This window comes from Myiozetetes cayanensis, unplaced genomic scaffold (genome assembly GCF_022539395.1).
Source record: "Myiozetetes cayanensis isolate MyiCay16 unplaced genomic scaffold, myiCay2020 scf7, whole genome shotgun sequence".
Classification (NCBI taxonomy): Eukaryota; Metazoa; Chordata; class Aves; order Passeriformes; family Tyrannidae; genus Myiozetetes; species Myiozetetes cayanensis.
The window spans coordinates 49,980,321-49,997,167 of NW_026087964.1; the positions used below are offsets into that span (position 1 = coordinate 49,980,321).

Consider the following 16,847-nt stretch of genomic DNA (forward strand, 5'->3'; position numbering starts at 1 on the left):
CTCAGTGCCTGCATTGCCTCACTCCTCCTCAGCAAGGTCCCTCAGCAAGTTCTCTGGGAATAGAGGCAGGGTTCAAGGGGGCAATGAACAACCAGCAGCAGGTGGCCAGGTAAATCCCAACCAGACAAGGCAGGTATTGATTGAGATCACCAGACTCACAGAAGTCTATGGGACCTGATAGAGCTGCATCAAAGTGTGCTGAGAGAGCTGGCCAATGTCCTTGCAGGGTCAGCTGCTTTGATTTTTGAAAGGTGAAGGAGATCCCTTGCCACTAGAGAAAGAAAATGTCCAGACTATATTCAAAAGGTATCAGGGATGATTCAAGGAATTATGGCTGGTCATCCAGCATCATGGAGTGAATCCTCTCAGGCCACATTTCTGAGCAGATGAAGGAGAAGCAGCTGACTGGCCATGGTCTACATCGACTTACCAAAGCTAAGTCATGCCTGACCACCTTGGCTGCCTTCTACAGTAAAATTATTTTGTTTGTGGACAAGATGAGAGAAGTGGACATAGTTTACTTCACCTTTAGCAGGACATTCAATACTGTCTCCCACAATATTCTTCTATCTAAGTTAGATCATTAGGTATGTCTGGGTGAGAAAACAGATGGATAAAGTCCTGATTGGAGAGTCATGCTCACAGGGTAGCTCAACTGGAGGCTGCTAACAGGTACCACAGAGGTCTAACCTGGGACATGTCTTACTAATAACCTGGAGGAGGTAAGCAAGGACCCTCTTGTCAAGTTTGCTGATGACTTGACGTTGGGGGACCAGCTGACTGCTCAACAACAGGCTACTGTTCAGACGGACCTAAAAAAGGCTGGAGGAATGGGGTGTGAAATTCAGCAAGGACAAAAGGTAAAGTCCTGCACCTAGGGGCGAATAACTCCCTGTAACAATCCAGGCTGGGGCACAGCTCTGCAGAAAGGCAGCACTGGGCCTTGGTAAGAGCTTCTCTCTATTTTACTGTTAGGCAAATTGTTGTGCAGAAGTAGGTGTATTACTGTTGTGTTGACTGTCTATCTGTCAAAAACACCACTGATGAAAGGTACTAGATAAATGGAACACACATCCATTCTGTATTACTGCTGCTGCTGCCAATACACTCCTCTATCTGGCAGTGCTCAGAAGTGCAATGAACTGTCACAGGATGCACACTGTAATGTCCTGTGATTGTTGTGTTATTTGTCGTACTAGAAAAGTATAAACAAAGTATTTATTGAGTCTCCAATTTCTAGTGACAACACCTAGCAAAATCGCAATCATTACCTTGCAAGACTATGCAAAGCCATATAATTTCTAGTATACCAAGCAACAGAGAATTTTTGGATATATTATTGCTAGGTGGTAAATAAATAATTGATATGTGTAGGTGCTGCCACAAACCAGTATGGTTACAAACAGCCACAAAAGAAAACCAGCTCCTCTTGTGAGGAGTTTTATATCTTGTGACTGTTTTCAGAAAGGCAAACCAGCACAAGACATCAGCTGTCAGTCTTGATGTGTACTATAGTCAGGTATGGGAAACATACTGCAAACAGGCTGAGAAGCAAGAAGGAGTGCTATCACACACAAAGGCACCACCAACAGGGAAATAACAAGGAGAAGAATTATTTCAATGCCTTCAGGAAGGCACACTGTAGTTGCCAAGTCTGGTATTAACTACAGTCTGCAGTTCCTCACGGTTAGATGTGCTATCCTAAAACACAGGATGCCTCTCAGCTGCCCTACTCTGGATCTTTTCACAGTTGCAGGTGAAGCTCCGTGCTGAGAAAATGATGGCAGGAGGACAAAAGCAAGACTACTATAAGTGTAAACTCCGTGGATGCGCTAAACACTGTTGCTGGCAGTAAACCCCAAGTTTTGGTTCACCTGACCGTACACTGAGGAGCAAGAAAGAAGTTTCAGAACCTTTGGCACGTATATCTGTATATTCTGCTGCATAAGCAAGCTGCAAAAGCAGCAAAGATCTATCACATCAGTGGCTCCCTCCCCTCACACAAACATGTAAAATGGGATCATAATATATATGACCTCCTTCAGATGCTGGGTTTTTTTATAACGTGCAACTCTGCAGACTACTGGTGTGACATTCAGAACCTAGAAGCTACTGCACAGCAAAACAAAGAGAAATGACAAACTTTGACAGAACTAACAGAATTATTAAACCATTGAGGTTCCTTTACCAAAGAAAGAACTTTTATAACTACTTTGCCTCCAGCCTGTTTTTATAGGTTACACATTGTTTGGTGTACCTCTATTCCTGGATGAAACAATTCATTCTCTTTTCAGACAAATGTATTTAGTGCACGCATAAATCCTCAGCCTCACTGTGTCACCCAGTCTCACCACACAGCTGCCACACCAATCTCAAAAAAGGAAAAAGCATTTGTCAGTTCTCAGTTGAGCTACCTGCAAAGCAAAGCATACATCTAGCCATCTAGCATAAGTGAATTATAGTCCAACATTTTAAAACTTTTACATCCTTGAATTTTTAATTTTGAAGCAATAAGGTGGCAGGCACTGATCTCTTCTCTGTGGTGACCAGTGATAGGACCCAAGAGAATGGCCTGAAGTTGTGTCAGGGGAGGTTTAGGCTGGACACTAGGAAAAGGTTCTTCACTCAGAGGGTGGTTGGGCACATGAAACAGGCTCCCTAGGGAACTGGTCACAGCACCAAGCCTGACAGAGTTCAATGAGTGTTTGAATGATACTCTCAGGCACACAGTGTGACTCTTAAGGATGGCCCTGTGAAGGGCTAAGGGTTGGACTTGATGATCCTTGTAGGTCCCTTCCAGCTCGGCATATTCTGTGATTCTGTGAATGATGAAAATTGCTTAAAAATATCAAAAAAGCAGATATACTTGAAAAAATGGTTATAAAATAAGATACCTGTGAGTTTGTATAAGGACTTCGAGGGAAGTGACCATGCAATCAGGTCATAGTTCAGCTTGTTTTTGGCTATCATTCATGCACCATTGTGGGGAAAAATGTTATGTGTGGTCTTTATGGCATGTTTTTTTATCATTGCAACTACTGGGATAATACCAATATTATCCCAATATCAATATTATCCCAAATTATCTAGGCTAATAGGACTATTCTGAGGATGATTTTAGTCATTTGAGGATGAATTATTAACAGATACATGTATTTTCCAGCATTTGTTGATCTTGTTTAGTATTCTGCACCTTAATTAGGCAGGAGTTTTCAGGTCACTTCCATTTTATGGCTTAGAAAAAAGTAATTACTTTGTAATTAAAAAAATTATCTCTGCTTCCAGCTAGAACATAGTAGGATTTGGATTTGTTTCTTTCTCCAAAGCATCCTCTCTTCTATAAATTCAAATCCTAGACTCAGAATTGGTAACGTGTTCACATATGTCAGCCGAAAGCCTTAAAAAAATACACAAAAAATGTTGAAAAGCAAAAGGTCAGCTCCATAAAGAAATAACACAATTTCTTTTTAGATGATTAAATACCACTGAGGTCAGATATTTGGGCATCAACGTATCTTAGTAGATCTGGGTTAAAGATCAATTTAGGCTAGCTGTGTTAGACTTCACTGTTGCACAGAGCTGTCTCTAAGAAGTAGTCACTAAATTTTAGGCAAAAAATAACTGATGTCATGGCTTGCACTGAAGTCTTTATTTATGAATAATTCAGATAAAGTTTTCCAGTTCTTTTCTTGTTTGCTGGTTTTATTGGTTGGTTGGGTTTTTTTCCTAAGACAGTAAAGATTAATTCACAGGTAGACTTAGGCTTAGGGAACAGGGCACATTAAGCTAGATATTTCACTGTTGGCACGGACAGCTGTGGCAGAAAGTAGTAATACTTCTTGCTAGCCAGTTTGAAGTTCTGGGTGAACCATGCTAAAGGAAAGATTAAGGAATATTCTGTTTTTCAGCATCAGGAAATATCTAATTTCTGAGTTCTTGTGTAACTCCCTTGCAGAAATCTTGTAGTCAGTTGCACTGAGCTGTTTAAAGCCTTGGGGACATCTTAGCTTCAAGTGAATCATGGTTTAGAAAAATGTTGTGAAAAGAATGACTGGGCAAGAAAGACATGCTTTACCTCCATGCCTCCATTATTCGGAGACAGAGGTCTCACCTATCAAATAAGACATGCTAGTTGTAACATGGAGAGCATAATGTCAACTTCTTGTTTTACAGAAGACACAAGATGCAGACTCTTCCCCATAACACGTACAACCTGAAGTCTTAAGCATCCACACTTTTGGGAGTGGATTAAACTTGAAACCACCTAACACCGGCCTTTCGTTTGACAAATCCTTTGACTTCTCTGTCCACAGCACTCCTCCAACCTTCCTGAAAAATTTCAGTGCCCATGAGAAGGTGGTGACACTCTCCTCTAATCCATAAAAAACCCCAGTGCAATAGTTTGAGTAAAATCAATCTCTGCCTATGGACTCTAATTCTTTCCTAAAGGAATCACAAAACACAATAATGTCAATAGTGGCTCACTGATTAAATTCACAGCATCAGCATCTATGAGAAATAGCTCACGACCTCCAAATTTATTTGCCATTTACCAAGGAAAGCCACTCTTAACTACTGTTAATTAATGTCACATTTGAGACAGTGATCTTAAGATTTAAGGTGTACAGAAATTATGCTTTGCTTTGCTGCCACAATGTTTTGGCATTTGAAATGCTGACTGTTTTGATTTAAATGTCATTTGCAATATGGGTCAAGTGTGAACAAAAGATGCATCCAGGTACTACTTTATAACTTGAGTGCCTCTACTCTTGATATTGTGCATTGGCAGAAAATGAAAAGCTGAGCTCCCAAAGGTATTAAAAGTAGCTGGTAGTCTGGAAAAGGAGATGAATGTCCACTCTTTCCCTTCTAGTTCCTCTAAATCAGTTTAAAACCTGTAACAATTTGATTCAAATTGAACACTGAAGCAGGGCATGAATGCCATCAAGTGAGGTTATACAGCAAAGATCTACTTCAAGACTCTCTAGGGAATGGGAACATTTAACTAGTCCTCCCTAGTGCAGTGACTAACAAAATTTCGCATGCTTTGCTTCTCAAAATAGAGTCCTGGATACCACAAGGAACTGACTAGGAAGAGTGACCCAGCCTTCATACCGGCCGAGAAAGGGAAGCTGAAAAAGCTCTGAACACAAACTGGCTTCATATTCAAAAGTTGAAATGCAGTAACTACCAAAAAATTTTATAGAAATGGAATATGCTGTGGACTGCTTGAATCCTCCTATCTTCTCTAAAAGACATCACAAGGACCATCCCCTCATCAACACACTGTAATATCTGATGCTAGCTGGAAATCTGAAATGAAAACCTATTAACTACTTGCTATATCTGTGCAAACCTCCTGACTTCAATTTCTTTCATTTTTCTGACTTCTCTGAAGCTGGCTGGATACTACTACAACCAGAATCTGGATTACTTCCTCTAAATGCTCATACTCATTTCCATTCTGGTCTTCAAGGCTCCCCAAGGTACAATTTGAACTGCTAAAAAAAGAAAAAAATGGAGCATCAGCTTTTTTCTTTATTGCTTATTCATGTTTTCCACTTTGCAGTAATTCAGCATGGTAAACAAACAGCCTCTCTCTTATGTGCTGGTTTAAGTTCCAATGTTGGCAGTTTTGTAAACTAAAGTTTTACACTCCCACCGTAGTTAGGATAACTTCATTCCCTAATGGATACTTAACACATCTAATTACTCTAGTTTTGAGCTGAAAGTGCTGTTGAAAAATGTCTCCGTTCTTTCATTCCAGGAGCTCTCCAGCTGCAACATTTTCTACTGAATAAAACATTTTCAGTGACTTTGCCCATAAATAATACAGCACAAAGACCAGTGTAGTCCCAACTGTACATAACAACCTCAGATTTCCACTGGGGGTTTTCTAGTGACATCATAATAAACTGCAAGAAAAAGCTGAAGATGTATTAAATTATAGTTTGGGTATATTTTATTCTTTTTTTTAGACATGATAAGAAAACACAGACATTTTTCACAGTAATTTGAACATTTTTCTGGACTACTTCAAAACTAGAAAGGGCATGATTTTAAAGCAGGATGCAGAGGCATATTTCATTCTTGTAAGGACAAACTGAATGACTGAATATATCACTATTATTTATTTTCCATGTAAAAATTCTCATTTATTTCTTCACAGTCCTTACTCAAATTTAAAGCTTTTTAAACTTAAAAAAAAACCCCAAAACCCCCAAAAAACCAACTTCCCTCAAAACCTCTCACTCAGTGTTGACACAGAATGCCATTTGGCTCCCCTATAAATTTTGAAGGGATTGTAATTGAAACTATGGAGTCAAACAGTTGGGTTGTGTCAAAGTCCCCTGTAGTATTCCATGATCTCAAAGTCTGTTATTCAGAACACAAAAGAAAATTATAACTTGTTTTAACTCTTTATTAATTTGCTGATGTGATTTTAGTCTCATTTACATGTCTTAGAGTATTTAGCCCTCTAACAGAGGAAAGTGTTGGGGTTGTTATGCCAGAAAGGAAGGATAACGAAACAGCCATAGCAAATTTCTAATTGGGAATGAATAAGGACTGACAAAACCTGGGCGATTTGGGCCAAGGGACACCCAATAAGCAGCGAGAAAGTGTTCATGGAGTGCAAGAGGATGCTCTTAATGGGGAGATAACCAGGATGCTCCTAATGGGGAGATAACCAGGGACTCAAAGTTAGGGACTGCTTCTGCTCTTGGATCTGAACTTCATCTTCCAAATGCAAACGAAACGTCTGCTGTTGCAGATATTCACTTACCTATGTGCCGTGAAAGCCTGGATTGGTTTTAGTATGTAGCAAATCCTCACCTAGAGGAAAAGTGCCTTGGTGTGAGCACGGTGCCTGACCCGCAGTGCTGCTTGATCCTAACCTATGAATTCATAGGAGGCCCAGGCTCCCTCTACCCAGTCTACAACAGTGGCTCACTGTCTCAAGGGGAATTTCAGAGAGGTTTGGAAAGCAGCTGAACTAGAGGCAGAAAGACCTTAGGGTTGATACACAGAAGTCAGGGACTTGGATCAACGACTGAGAAAAGTGAATTTTCCCTAAGGCTATCATTGAGCCCTACTTGAAGGTCAGGTTCTTACTTTTCTGGAGGAAGAAATACAGCAGAATGTGCCTCTCTTCACATTTTTGCAAAGAAGGATATATGGGAAAGGCTAACTTTGTCACTCCAACATACTTTCACCGAGTTGTTGCCTCAAGATTAAAAACCTGTTATGAAAAAATGGCCAGCTGCCCCTTGGAGTGCTTGGCTAGCTAATGCTTCTCTGTATTTTCTAGTCTCTGCTTTGAGCCAAGAGTGAGCATTTGAAGGTGGAGGAGGTCACTGGCGCACTGGGAGCAAGGATAACTCAGCATGAAGGAGAGGATACTGGAGTACAAAAGGTCAGAGAGAGGGTAGGAGACCTAGAAAGGTTCCTGTGGTATGGAGAGATGGTCTGCTAAAAAGGACTGGAAGGTATGACAGAAAGAGAGTTCACTATAAAAGGGACAGGAAAAGACAAGGACACTCATGTTAGGGAGGCATCAAGCAAAAGAACCAGTAGATAGAAAAAGAATAATGTGATCTACTTGTGTGGTAAGTGAGCACCTGGGAGCAGAAGGAGCAAAGGTGACTAATGAGTGAGTTTTTTGTTTGTTACTGCTAACACATCTTTGCCTTGGCAAGAACAAGTGAATTCAGCTTTGAGCTCTCCGCAGATTGAAGAAGCATTGGGTGCTTCCTGACCAAAGTGTCAGAACACAAGTAGTGTGGGATACACCAGAATGCGAAGCATATCTGGTAAATACAGCAACAATTCATACTTTCCCATTTCGAGTACTGATACACTGGTTATCTCAAACTCAAAACTTCTTCAACTGCTTCTTTCAAAATATGTATTTGTGCATATATACATATGTATGTGTGCCACAGGGAAAAGTATCTGCTAGAGGCCAAAAATTCTGATCCTAAAAACAAAATGTCTCCAGGGAGACTGGCAGTCTATGGTATATTGTTATTTTTCCATCTTCTCAGGATGATAAAAATGTATTCCTTTTATCACATTTAAATAGAACATTCATACCCCTCTACATGTATATTTATGCTCGCCCTCCTTTCCCTTGAATAGTTCTTTATCAACTTACTGGATGGAGTTCTCAATGCGTGTGATGGTGAGGAAAGCTGCTAGGTTTGCCGTGTAGGAGGAGATGACAATCAAAGCAAAAAGCCACCAAGCTCCCATCATCAGTCGGGTTGCCAGGGTTGTGTATGGAACCTCTCCTCCTGTGGGGAAGAAGAAAAAGCAAGAGTTTTCATTTGACAGAAGGAATCCCAGATCCTCACTCTTCATGCATTGCTCAGCAGAACTAGACCCCAGGGTCAACAGGGTAAAGCAGTCTACTAAAGCCTGGTGCAGGACTTGGAGACACACTTTCTATCCAACAAAAGGACTAAAGGAAGCCCACACTGTCAGTCATCATTTCTGTATTTAATCTCTTTTGCTATTGTGCCTTTAATTGCAATTCATCTGCCAGTCCTTCCCAGTAATGGAAACAGACTTCAAGATCTCAGAACAAAACCAGCCAAAGTAAATTCCTACAATGGTCTTTCCTTAGAGATCTTATCTACAAACCTTAATTAAGTTTTTCTTTCATTCTGGGGAACATAAAGTTAAAAACCTTATCGAAACACAATTACTTTACACAGTTCTGTAGGCAGGCAGATGCTCGTGAGAACCATATGTATGTGAACAACTTGCTTGCAAGTGAACTTGGACATGCAGGAAAAAAAGTCCCATGTATTGAAGAATAAAACAAAAACTGTGTTGTATTCCCATAGTTGCCTTCCCTTAAAATCCAACTGCCATGTAAACAAAACATTAGCAGCAATTAAGCCTACCAGGATGAGCTGCACACCATGGCTTGTGTGACCAGAGCCCAGTTAGGTAAGCCATGAAAAGCAGCATTTTGTATTCAAATAACTGCCCCAAAACACACTAGTTTGGAGTATTTGCCAGAGCTCTTTCAGTTAAAAACATATGAATCACAGATTTTTAGATGAAGGAAAATTAATTTTTTAAAAAATTAATTTAAAAATTACGCATGAAGCATAAGTCTTGTCACAGCTACAAATAATTAGAGGAGACAGTGAATACAACAAACACCCACAGTCAACTGCTCAAGATGTTCACCTCTCCCTCAACACTCAGCAATTTGAAAAGTTGACATTATTTTTGAGGTAGCTTTCTCAGATGCAAAATGATGGTACAATACCTAGGATTTGCAAAAGCAGTTTGTTACTGATTCAATCCTCTGTAAGTAGATTTTTTTTTTACTTATGTAATAAGTTTCCCCAGCAAGTAGGTTTAAAGGGAATACAAATTACTATTATTCCCACTCCAGGAACAAATGATTTTCAATTATGTACAGAAAATAATATTTAATAAATGTTATATATAAAGGATCATCTTACTGTTTTGTCAGTTTGTCTTACCTACACAAAGCAGGTGTAGAACTCTGCATCACCATTCAAATTTGAAGCTTATGTGGAGTTGCACTATATGTGAAATAATAACTGACTCCACTCATTTATACTTTTGGTATATAAACATTGAAATCCTTTGCCTTTTCAGGATTCCAGCATTGAAAGACAAAATCTACATTAGATCTGCACAGTTGGAAATTAATTTTCTTTTATTTCCAGGACAACATGTAATTGTCTGGAATAAGAATCTACTGATCTGATTGGGAGATATTATTTCAGGATAAGGATTATTGAAGACGAACACTAACTTCCACATCTGAAGATTTGGTTTTCGCTGCTGAATAAATTTTAAATGATTTTTAATAGAGTATTTCTACTTTACAACAGTTTTTGCAATGCCTTTGGAATACGTAATTTAAAAGTGATTTCTTTAAGAAAATCAAAAGAGTAGACAGTTAAATTAATTTATCAGAAAAGGCTGTTTGTCTTCTTAAATTTAAGGTGCCAATCCCTGCAGATAATCTTTACACTGAATTGAAATGCGTAGCGTGATTGAGAAGAAGCCAATAATCTCCTGGACATCCTTGCATTTTCATTTTTCAGCTTAATGAATAAAGCCCTAAGTTCTCATATTTTTATTTTTTAATTGAAATTAAATGTCAGAAAAGAGAGGACCATTGAAACTGACATACCTGCCTTCTGGTTTTCAAGTGAGGATGCTGTGCAATAAGTGAACATGAAAGCCATTTCAGATCCCTCAGCTACAGCATTTCCTACTGGTCATACAGTGTAGCTTTCCCATACATCAGTAGGGTTGTTCCCCCTACTCCCTGTTACTTTTTCCTTCTTTCTCCCATGTTAAAAATAGACTTTAAAAACTGTGAATGCTGGTTAGCCCAAGTGCTTTTAGCTCCTCCAGGTGTTTGTGAAGCCTTGTTCCTAATTCACAGTCGTACCTTGTATATCAGCAGTCAGTAAACGAAGCTTGAGGCCAAAGATTGTATCCGAGTACATGTACAATAAACACATATCAAAATAATTCAGCACTCCTCTAAAAATCCTTGCACTCATCATTCTTAAACTGCCGTTTCTGAAGCAGGGCTGACACCACAACTGCATAAGTGGATGACTTTTAAGCTGTACAGGCAGGGTACTTCACCTTTCCCAGTGGAAGAAGGATAAACAGAAATCAAAGGAAATCTTTTACTGCCATGGTATCATTTCTTTGGCATCTATTAGGAGACTTAACGCGATACAGTCTTGTTCCATTGTACTGTTTGCTAAAACACTGCCTGCACCATGACAGTTCACCTTAAGAAATCTCTTCACTCTCCCCAGTTTTGTTTCTGGGAATAAAGTTTCCAAAGTTTTCTTTCAGTCCAAATTTACATGTTTTCTCAGTGCAGAAGAGTACCAATTGACTCAGGGCAGCGATAATCACTGGTTTTTCATGACCATTACCATGATAAAGAGCTACAGACCCAACAGACACTATTCTTGACTGTAAATGCAGAAGGGACATGCATGCAAACCTCCCTTAGCTCAGCTTTCCAATATCTAGTATGACTTTCGGGTGCATTAACATCATTATGGATGACAACATATTCCAGTTATAGGGGGCTATGCACAGCACACACAGTGGGGGAGCCAAGAAAATGGAACAAATCTTTGCCTGCTACTTTATTTTGCATCATACCAGCGAAACTTAATAACCCCTAATGGCAAAGGGGACCACTTGGTGCCATGTAAACACAGGTTGATGACCAGAGCACAGTCTGTTCTATGATACCTCGTTCCTATCGTTAAATTCATCAATGGGAGTTTCCATACTGGCTGTGGTTACACTAAAAATACTACTGTTGTAGCATGCTGAGCAACACTTTTAAGGTACTGAGCCCCAACCATGAAACAAATGGAAATCAAAGAAGACATTCAGCAGTCCTGGAGATGCTTTGTCATCTTGAGAGACAGATCTCAAATGAATACAGAGGCTATATTATTCTTTATCTTGGCCTTTCCAATACACTGGCAGAAGGGTTTAATGCAGCACAAAATGAACCTGTAGATCACCTATGTTGTGGCTACAGCTCTGAGTATAATTCATCTGACACATGATGTGTGGTAATATCCCTTAAAAAAATCTAATCTGCCTTTAAAATTTTCAGATTGCATATGCAGGAAGGAAAAGATACTTTCCAGAGTAAACTGAACTAGGAAAAATCAATCTTGGTAGTTTTCTGAAAAAGCTGAATTACTGTAGAAGTCACAGTGAAAGAAATTACTTTTAGTCCTCCCAGTCTCATCTAATGCAGCTTTCCTTCATCAATCCTAGACTATTTAATGCTGGCCTACTTGAGATGACAGGCTTAGACTGCAACTTATCTTATAAATTTTTGTTTATTCCCATTTCTTTCCAAGTGCTTCAAGCTAAATAGAAGGCAAGAAAAATAATGCATTGTCTTGACAATGCAAACAATATAATGCATAATTATGACAGATCTAAATATCAGGAAAAACCCACCTCAGGAGATACAATGTGAACCTATACAATTCCCACACAGATTTTTAATATTTTTAAAATTATTCTCCCTCATTAGCAGTCAGTTTAAAAGTTTCTTCAAGTCAAAAGTCACAAGAGAGAATTTCAGGCGAGAAGTAGGGATGAAATCATGGGACAAATGGGTAAAATAGAGAAACTAAGGATCATATCCTGGTGAGATCTTGGTATTTCTTAATTCTGGACTAAAATTGAAGAATTCAAAATGCACAGGCTCTTTCTCCAAACAACTTTTTCTTGGGGATTTGTAAATTGTTTGCTTGAAGAGAAACTGTGTTCATCTGCATAGTTCAGAACTATGACAATGTTTCAGATGGAAATGAAAAAAATTCTCATTTGTGGACAAAAATAAATGGTGCAATGTTTCTTGAAGCAGTTTCAGCTGCAGTTGGTAAATAAAACAGTTCAAGCCTGGTGGCAGCCATCTTGTTGAAAAGTGATGCAATTCTTGCTACTACTCAATCCAGGCACTAAATATGCAAGATAAGTTGTCTCTCTCTGATTTAATATTAACTTAACAACTTCACTGTGATTGCACAATAGCTATAAATAAAATTACTTTGCTTGACAGCTCAAAAATACTATTTTTACTGTTATTAAAGCAAATAGCTTGGCAGCATAGAACCCACAACGTTGAGATATTCTCAACAGATTATGAGAAATGAGCCTTTTGAGGATTAATTATTGAAATGTACTTTATAAACAGCTACACACACTGAGAGAACCCATAAACCACCACTATTCTGTGTCCTGGATTTCATAACTGAACTAAATGATGTTTCTGAGGGGAGCTGAGAGCTGGACTGCAAGACTGCTGCAGCTACTCCCAGAGAAGGCTCTATCCTTCCACAGGAAGGACACTACAAAAATCATGGCTTCTATTTGTGATAACCACAACTGCCAGGGAAATACCAGGGACTAGAATTTTATTATAGGTAAAGCCCAATTTGTCACCAATACTTACCATCAGGGCTACCTTACTGTTTTCACTGTAAGAACGTATCTCAGTTACGAATAACTTTGTCAAATTTCAATCAACTGATCTGCAGTAGTCTCTGCAAGAGTTCTGGAGAGAGCTGAATTTCTGTGTAAGGAGTCTACCAGATAATTTAGAGAACCATGAAAAACACATTAATTGTGATTGTTTTGTCGAGGAATTGTAATACTATCAAACTTGAAAGCAAGAATCTTGACTATGCTTGGAAAAGGAAGGTGAAAAAATAATAGGGTGGGTTATCTGGGGACAAAGTTTGATTTTGTTTTTTCTTACAAAAAATTCTGTCCACATTCAGTGAATTATTGGCCTTTGGTAAAAAAAACACAAAGGACTGGGAGTTGGCTGCAATTTAGCCTTCAGCTTGTTAGAACAGTCACATCAATTATGCTGTGCATCTGCAATTTCCATAAATAAAGAAGTGTAGACTTCTGTTGCAAATAGTTTAGATCAATGTACGTCTTCTGTTTTCTTTGTAAAAGGGACATTAATAGAGAGTGGGTGTAAGGGAAGTAGTTTGCATTACCAAAGAGGCAAAGGCATTTTATATTTCCACTATTTCTTGCTATGAGAAACAAAACCTGAAGTTTGACCGAGCTCTGTTATCTTTACAAAACTCTGCAAAGCAGAGCTCTTCAAAGGCAGAATCTTTCAGGGCATTAGCTATTGCTATTGTTCTGTTAAAAACTTCCTTGATAACATAAAATCTCTCCTTTTTTCAATTGGAAATTTTCAATTCAGTATAGGACCAAAAATTGCTTTACAGTCAATGAAGCCTATACCTATTTCTACCAGCTGTGAAATAAATGCAGCTTGGAAATTGTCAGAAAATCTCTCATCATGAATTTTTCTTCCATTCTTTTCATTTTTTTCATTCATACTTTTCCATTCTTTTTTGAACTCTGCAGAGTGTATTAATTTCCATAACATTTAAGCTGGCATGTCATAACCTGAGTTTGTAATATTACATTTTGTGCTGAAGTTAACACCCATTGACCACAGCAGGCACAACGAATTATTCTACAGGAGAATACAACCCCTTGAATTGGTAATGCCTTCCAAATAAGCTTGTAAATCAGTGGCTGAATTCCCCATCCTTGCAAATATTGGCAGATTGCAGGGGATTGAGGTTGGGGAAGGAACTGATCCTGAGGCAGGGCTGGCAGCCAGATTCTACAAGGTCTGGACAAGATCGAGAGCCAGGTATTGCTTTTATTCAACCCACCACCTGTTCCTCCTCTAGCATTTTGTTTTTATTAAAATGCTAGTGTTGTGTTTTGGGTTTTTTTAAAATTATATATGGAAATAGACATCCAGGTATTTTGTTTCACACATGAAATATTTCTACAGGTCTTAACTTCCTAAAGTTAACTGTATATAGGTATTATTACTATACTGCGACTATACTACAATATATTAGGAATTGCTTTTTGGGTTACTGGAAGTAGCAGGATTGGAAGGGAAGCAATTTTTTTTTTTTTTTTTTTTTTTAACTGAAGTGATTGTAAAAGTTTCCATCAAATCCCAAAGTTCAAGATATTCCCACATATCAGTTTGCTAAAAATAAATGTGAAGTAAATGAGAAGCAAAGACCATTTCTAAAGAGATACTTGAAACAGTTAAAATGTTGAAATATTTAGAAATTTTCATATTTTCTTCTATTTAAAAAAAAAATTAGTGGAGTTTTTGTAAATTAATGAAAATTTAGGTATTCAATAATCCTAAAATATGAAATATTAGATAAACTTTTGATGTCTATCTTCCTAGCATACAATTGAGAGAGAAGACATTTTCATATTCCTACTCCAACAGCAGCAGAGCTATTCTGAGTTTATAGCTGGCCTATTCTTTTCACTGAACACAAGTCCTTCATATGTCAAACACTGTGCTTAAGGCACAAACCAAACACATCCTACCTTTGTCTATACTGAAAATCTCTTTTGTATTCTCTGTTACCATTTCCCAGCATTTTTCTGTCTATTCAGGTACTGTGCATTCTAAAGCATTTTTCTCTATGCCACTGGTGTACTTAACCATAGAGAGGCTTGATTCCTTTTTCCCCATTACTTCTATAGCCTTCCTCTGCCTTTTCTGGATGATTTTGAGAAGGACTGTTGTCGCTGTCTTTGAGAAATATTCTGTATAAATATGTAACTTCAATACCAGACTATTTTAATCATGATATGTTTTGGAACTGTTAAGTGTCAGTTTATATTAGTTAAGTCTTTCAAGTTGTTACATCTGTATTTTAAGACAGAAGAAAACTTTGAATTAAAGGTTCAGTTTGGTCTTCAATTATACATTAGATTTTTTTGTCAGCTTTCTGAAACCTACCCAATGCTCCAAGACTCAAATCAACTAACAAACATCCTGGAAGCTACTCAGCAAGCTCTCTTGCAACTTTGATTTTTAAATTTGTTTGAATTTGGCAATTTGAAAATGTCTGATGTTAGTAGCCGCCTCTTTAACATTCACTACATGGAAAGTATTTAATTTGCTTTTCACAAATACAGAAGAGATATATTTAAATATAATATTATCCTAGTAAATATAGTAATATCCTAGTAATATATATTATTATCCTAGTAAAATTCTCAAAACCCTCCTTCCTGTTGTTCTCAGCCTGACTCACCTCTGTGTACACTTGCTCCCCATGTCATTTTTTTTCTGAAGTCTGTAGCGTCTAACACTTTGATACAATGTTCCTTTTTTTTTCATTATGCTCTCCATGTGCATTCCAGATTCTTCAGCATGGGCAGCTTGAAACATACACCACTCAGATTGAATGCCCCTACTATACCTCACATTTTCCAGTATGCATTACAAATATGCACTATGAGAGCCAGTCATCCTCTACTCCATTGTGATTTGGTGGTCCACAACAGACATTGACTCCCATCTCATTTTGAACTCCAGCCATTAGCATACAGTCACAGAAAAAAGCCAAGATAAGTTCTTTCCAAGCTCTCAGTCTCAGGAATAACTAATGCCATTTTGACATAGTGACACTCTTCTTCCCCTTTTGCCCACCTTGTCCATATGGCTTTCAGTATTTCAAAGTATGGTATGTTCCAACTAGATTTCAGAAACACCGTGAAACCCAATATTTGTATTATTTGTATGAGTTCAGCTGTTCTTGTTTATTACTCAGATTTCTCACACCAGTCTATAGGCAATTAAAGAGTGTGTCCACTTTGTCATTTGGTGCCCTGATTAATTTTCTTTCCCCTTAATGTCTTACTTCTGAACTAAACAATCACTCACTCTCTCCCATTTGTTGTTGTTAGTGTAATGATCCCCTGACTAATCTCATTACATTTGCTCTCTGCAAGATTGTTTCCTTTCAGCTGGGTGGGAAGCGCTGTCCTCATTGCACTCCCAGAAGGGAAGCAATGATGCACAAAAGAAAGCATTCCTCATTTATTTCTCCCCGTATGTGACAGGGAGAAAATCCAAGACTATAAGTCCTCTCCTTCAGGCTTATTTCAAATCATTCCTAGTTATCTAAAATCTGTGGAGGAGTTTGAGAAGCTGCATCTTATACATGCTTAAAGATCCTTATCACCAACTCTGGAAGCCAGCTAACCTGAGGGTATATGCACATCCTTGTGCAGGCAGATGCAGTCTTTCCCCAAGCTCCTACCAAGGAGGCCAGACATGAGCCAGCTCCAATCTGAAAGAGAGATTACCATGCTACCTTGTCACTCTCTGTTACTGCTGTCCAGCAATCACCTCCAAGCTGTATTTCATATCTTGCAAACTCCCTCTGAAAATCCTGTGCTTGCTACTGCTGTGTATCTGT

General features: G+C 38.5%; 1 protein-coding gene across 2 annotated transcripts in view; it reads right to left on the bottom strand.

Annotated features, from left to right (window-relative positions):
- The window catches only part of GRID2 (glutamate ionotropic receptor delta type subunit 2), a 699,409-nt gene that overhangs the window by 107,020 nt on the left and 575,542 nt on the right, over positions 1–16,847 (bottom strand). For both annotated transcript variants that reach the window (XM_050338709.1, XM_050338708.1), the window contains one exon: positions 8,156–8,294. In XM_050338709.1, the coding sequence (XP_050194666.1) occupies positions 8,156–8,294 (139 nt within the window). The remainder of the gene's footprint in view (positions 1–8,155; positions 8,295–16,847) is intronic.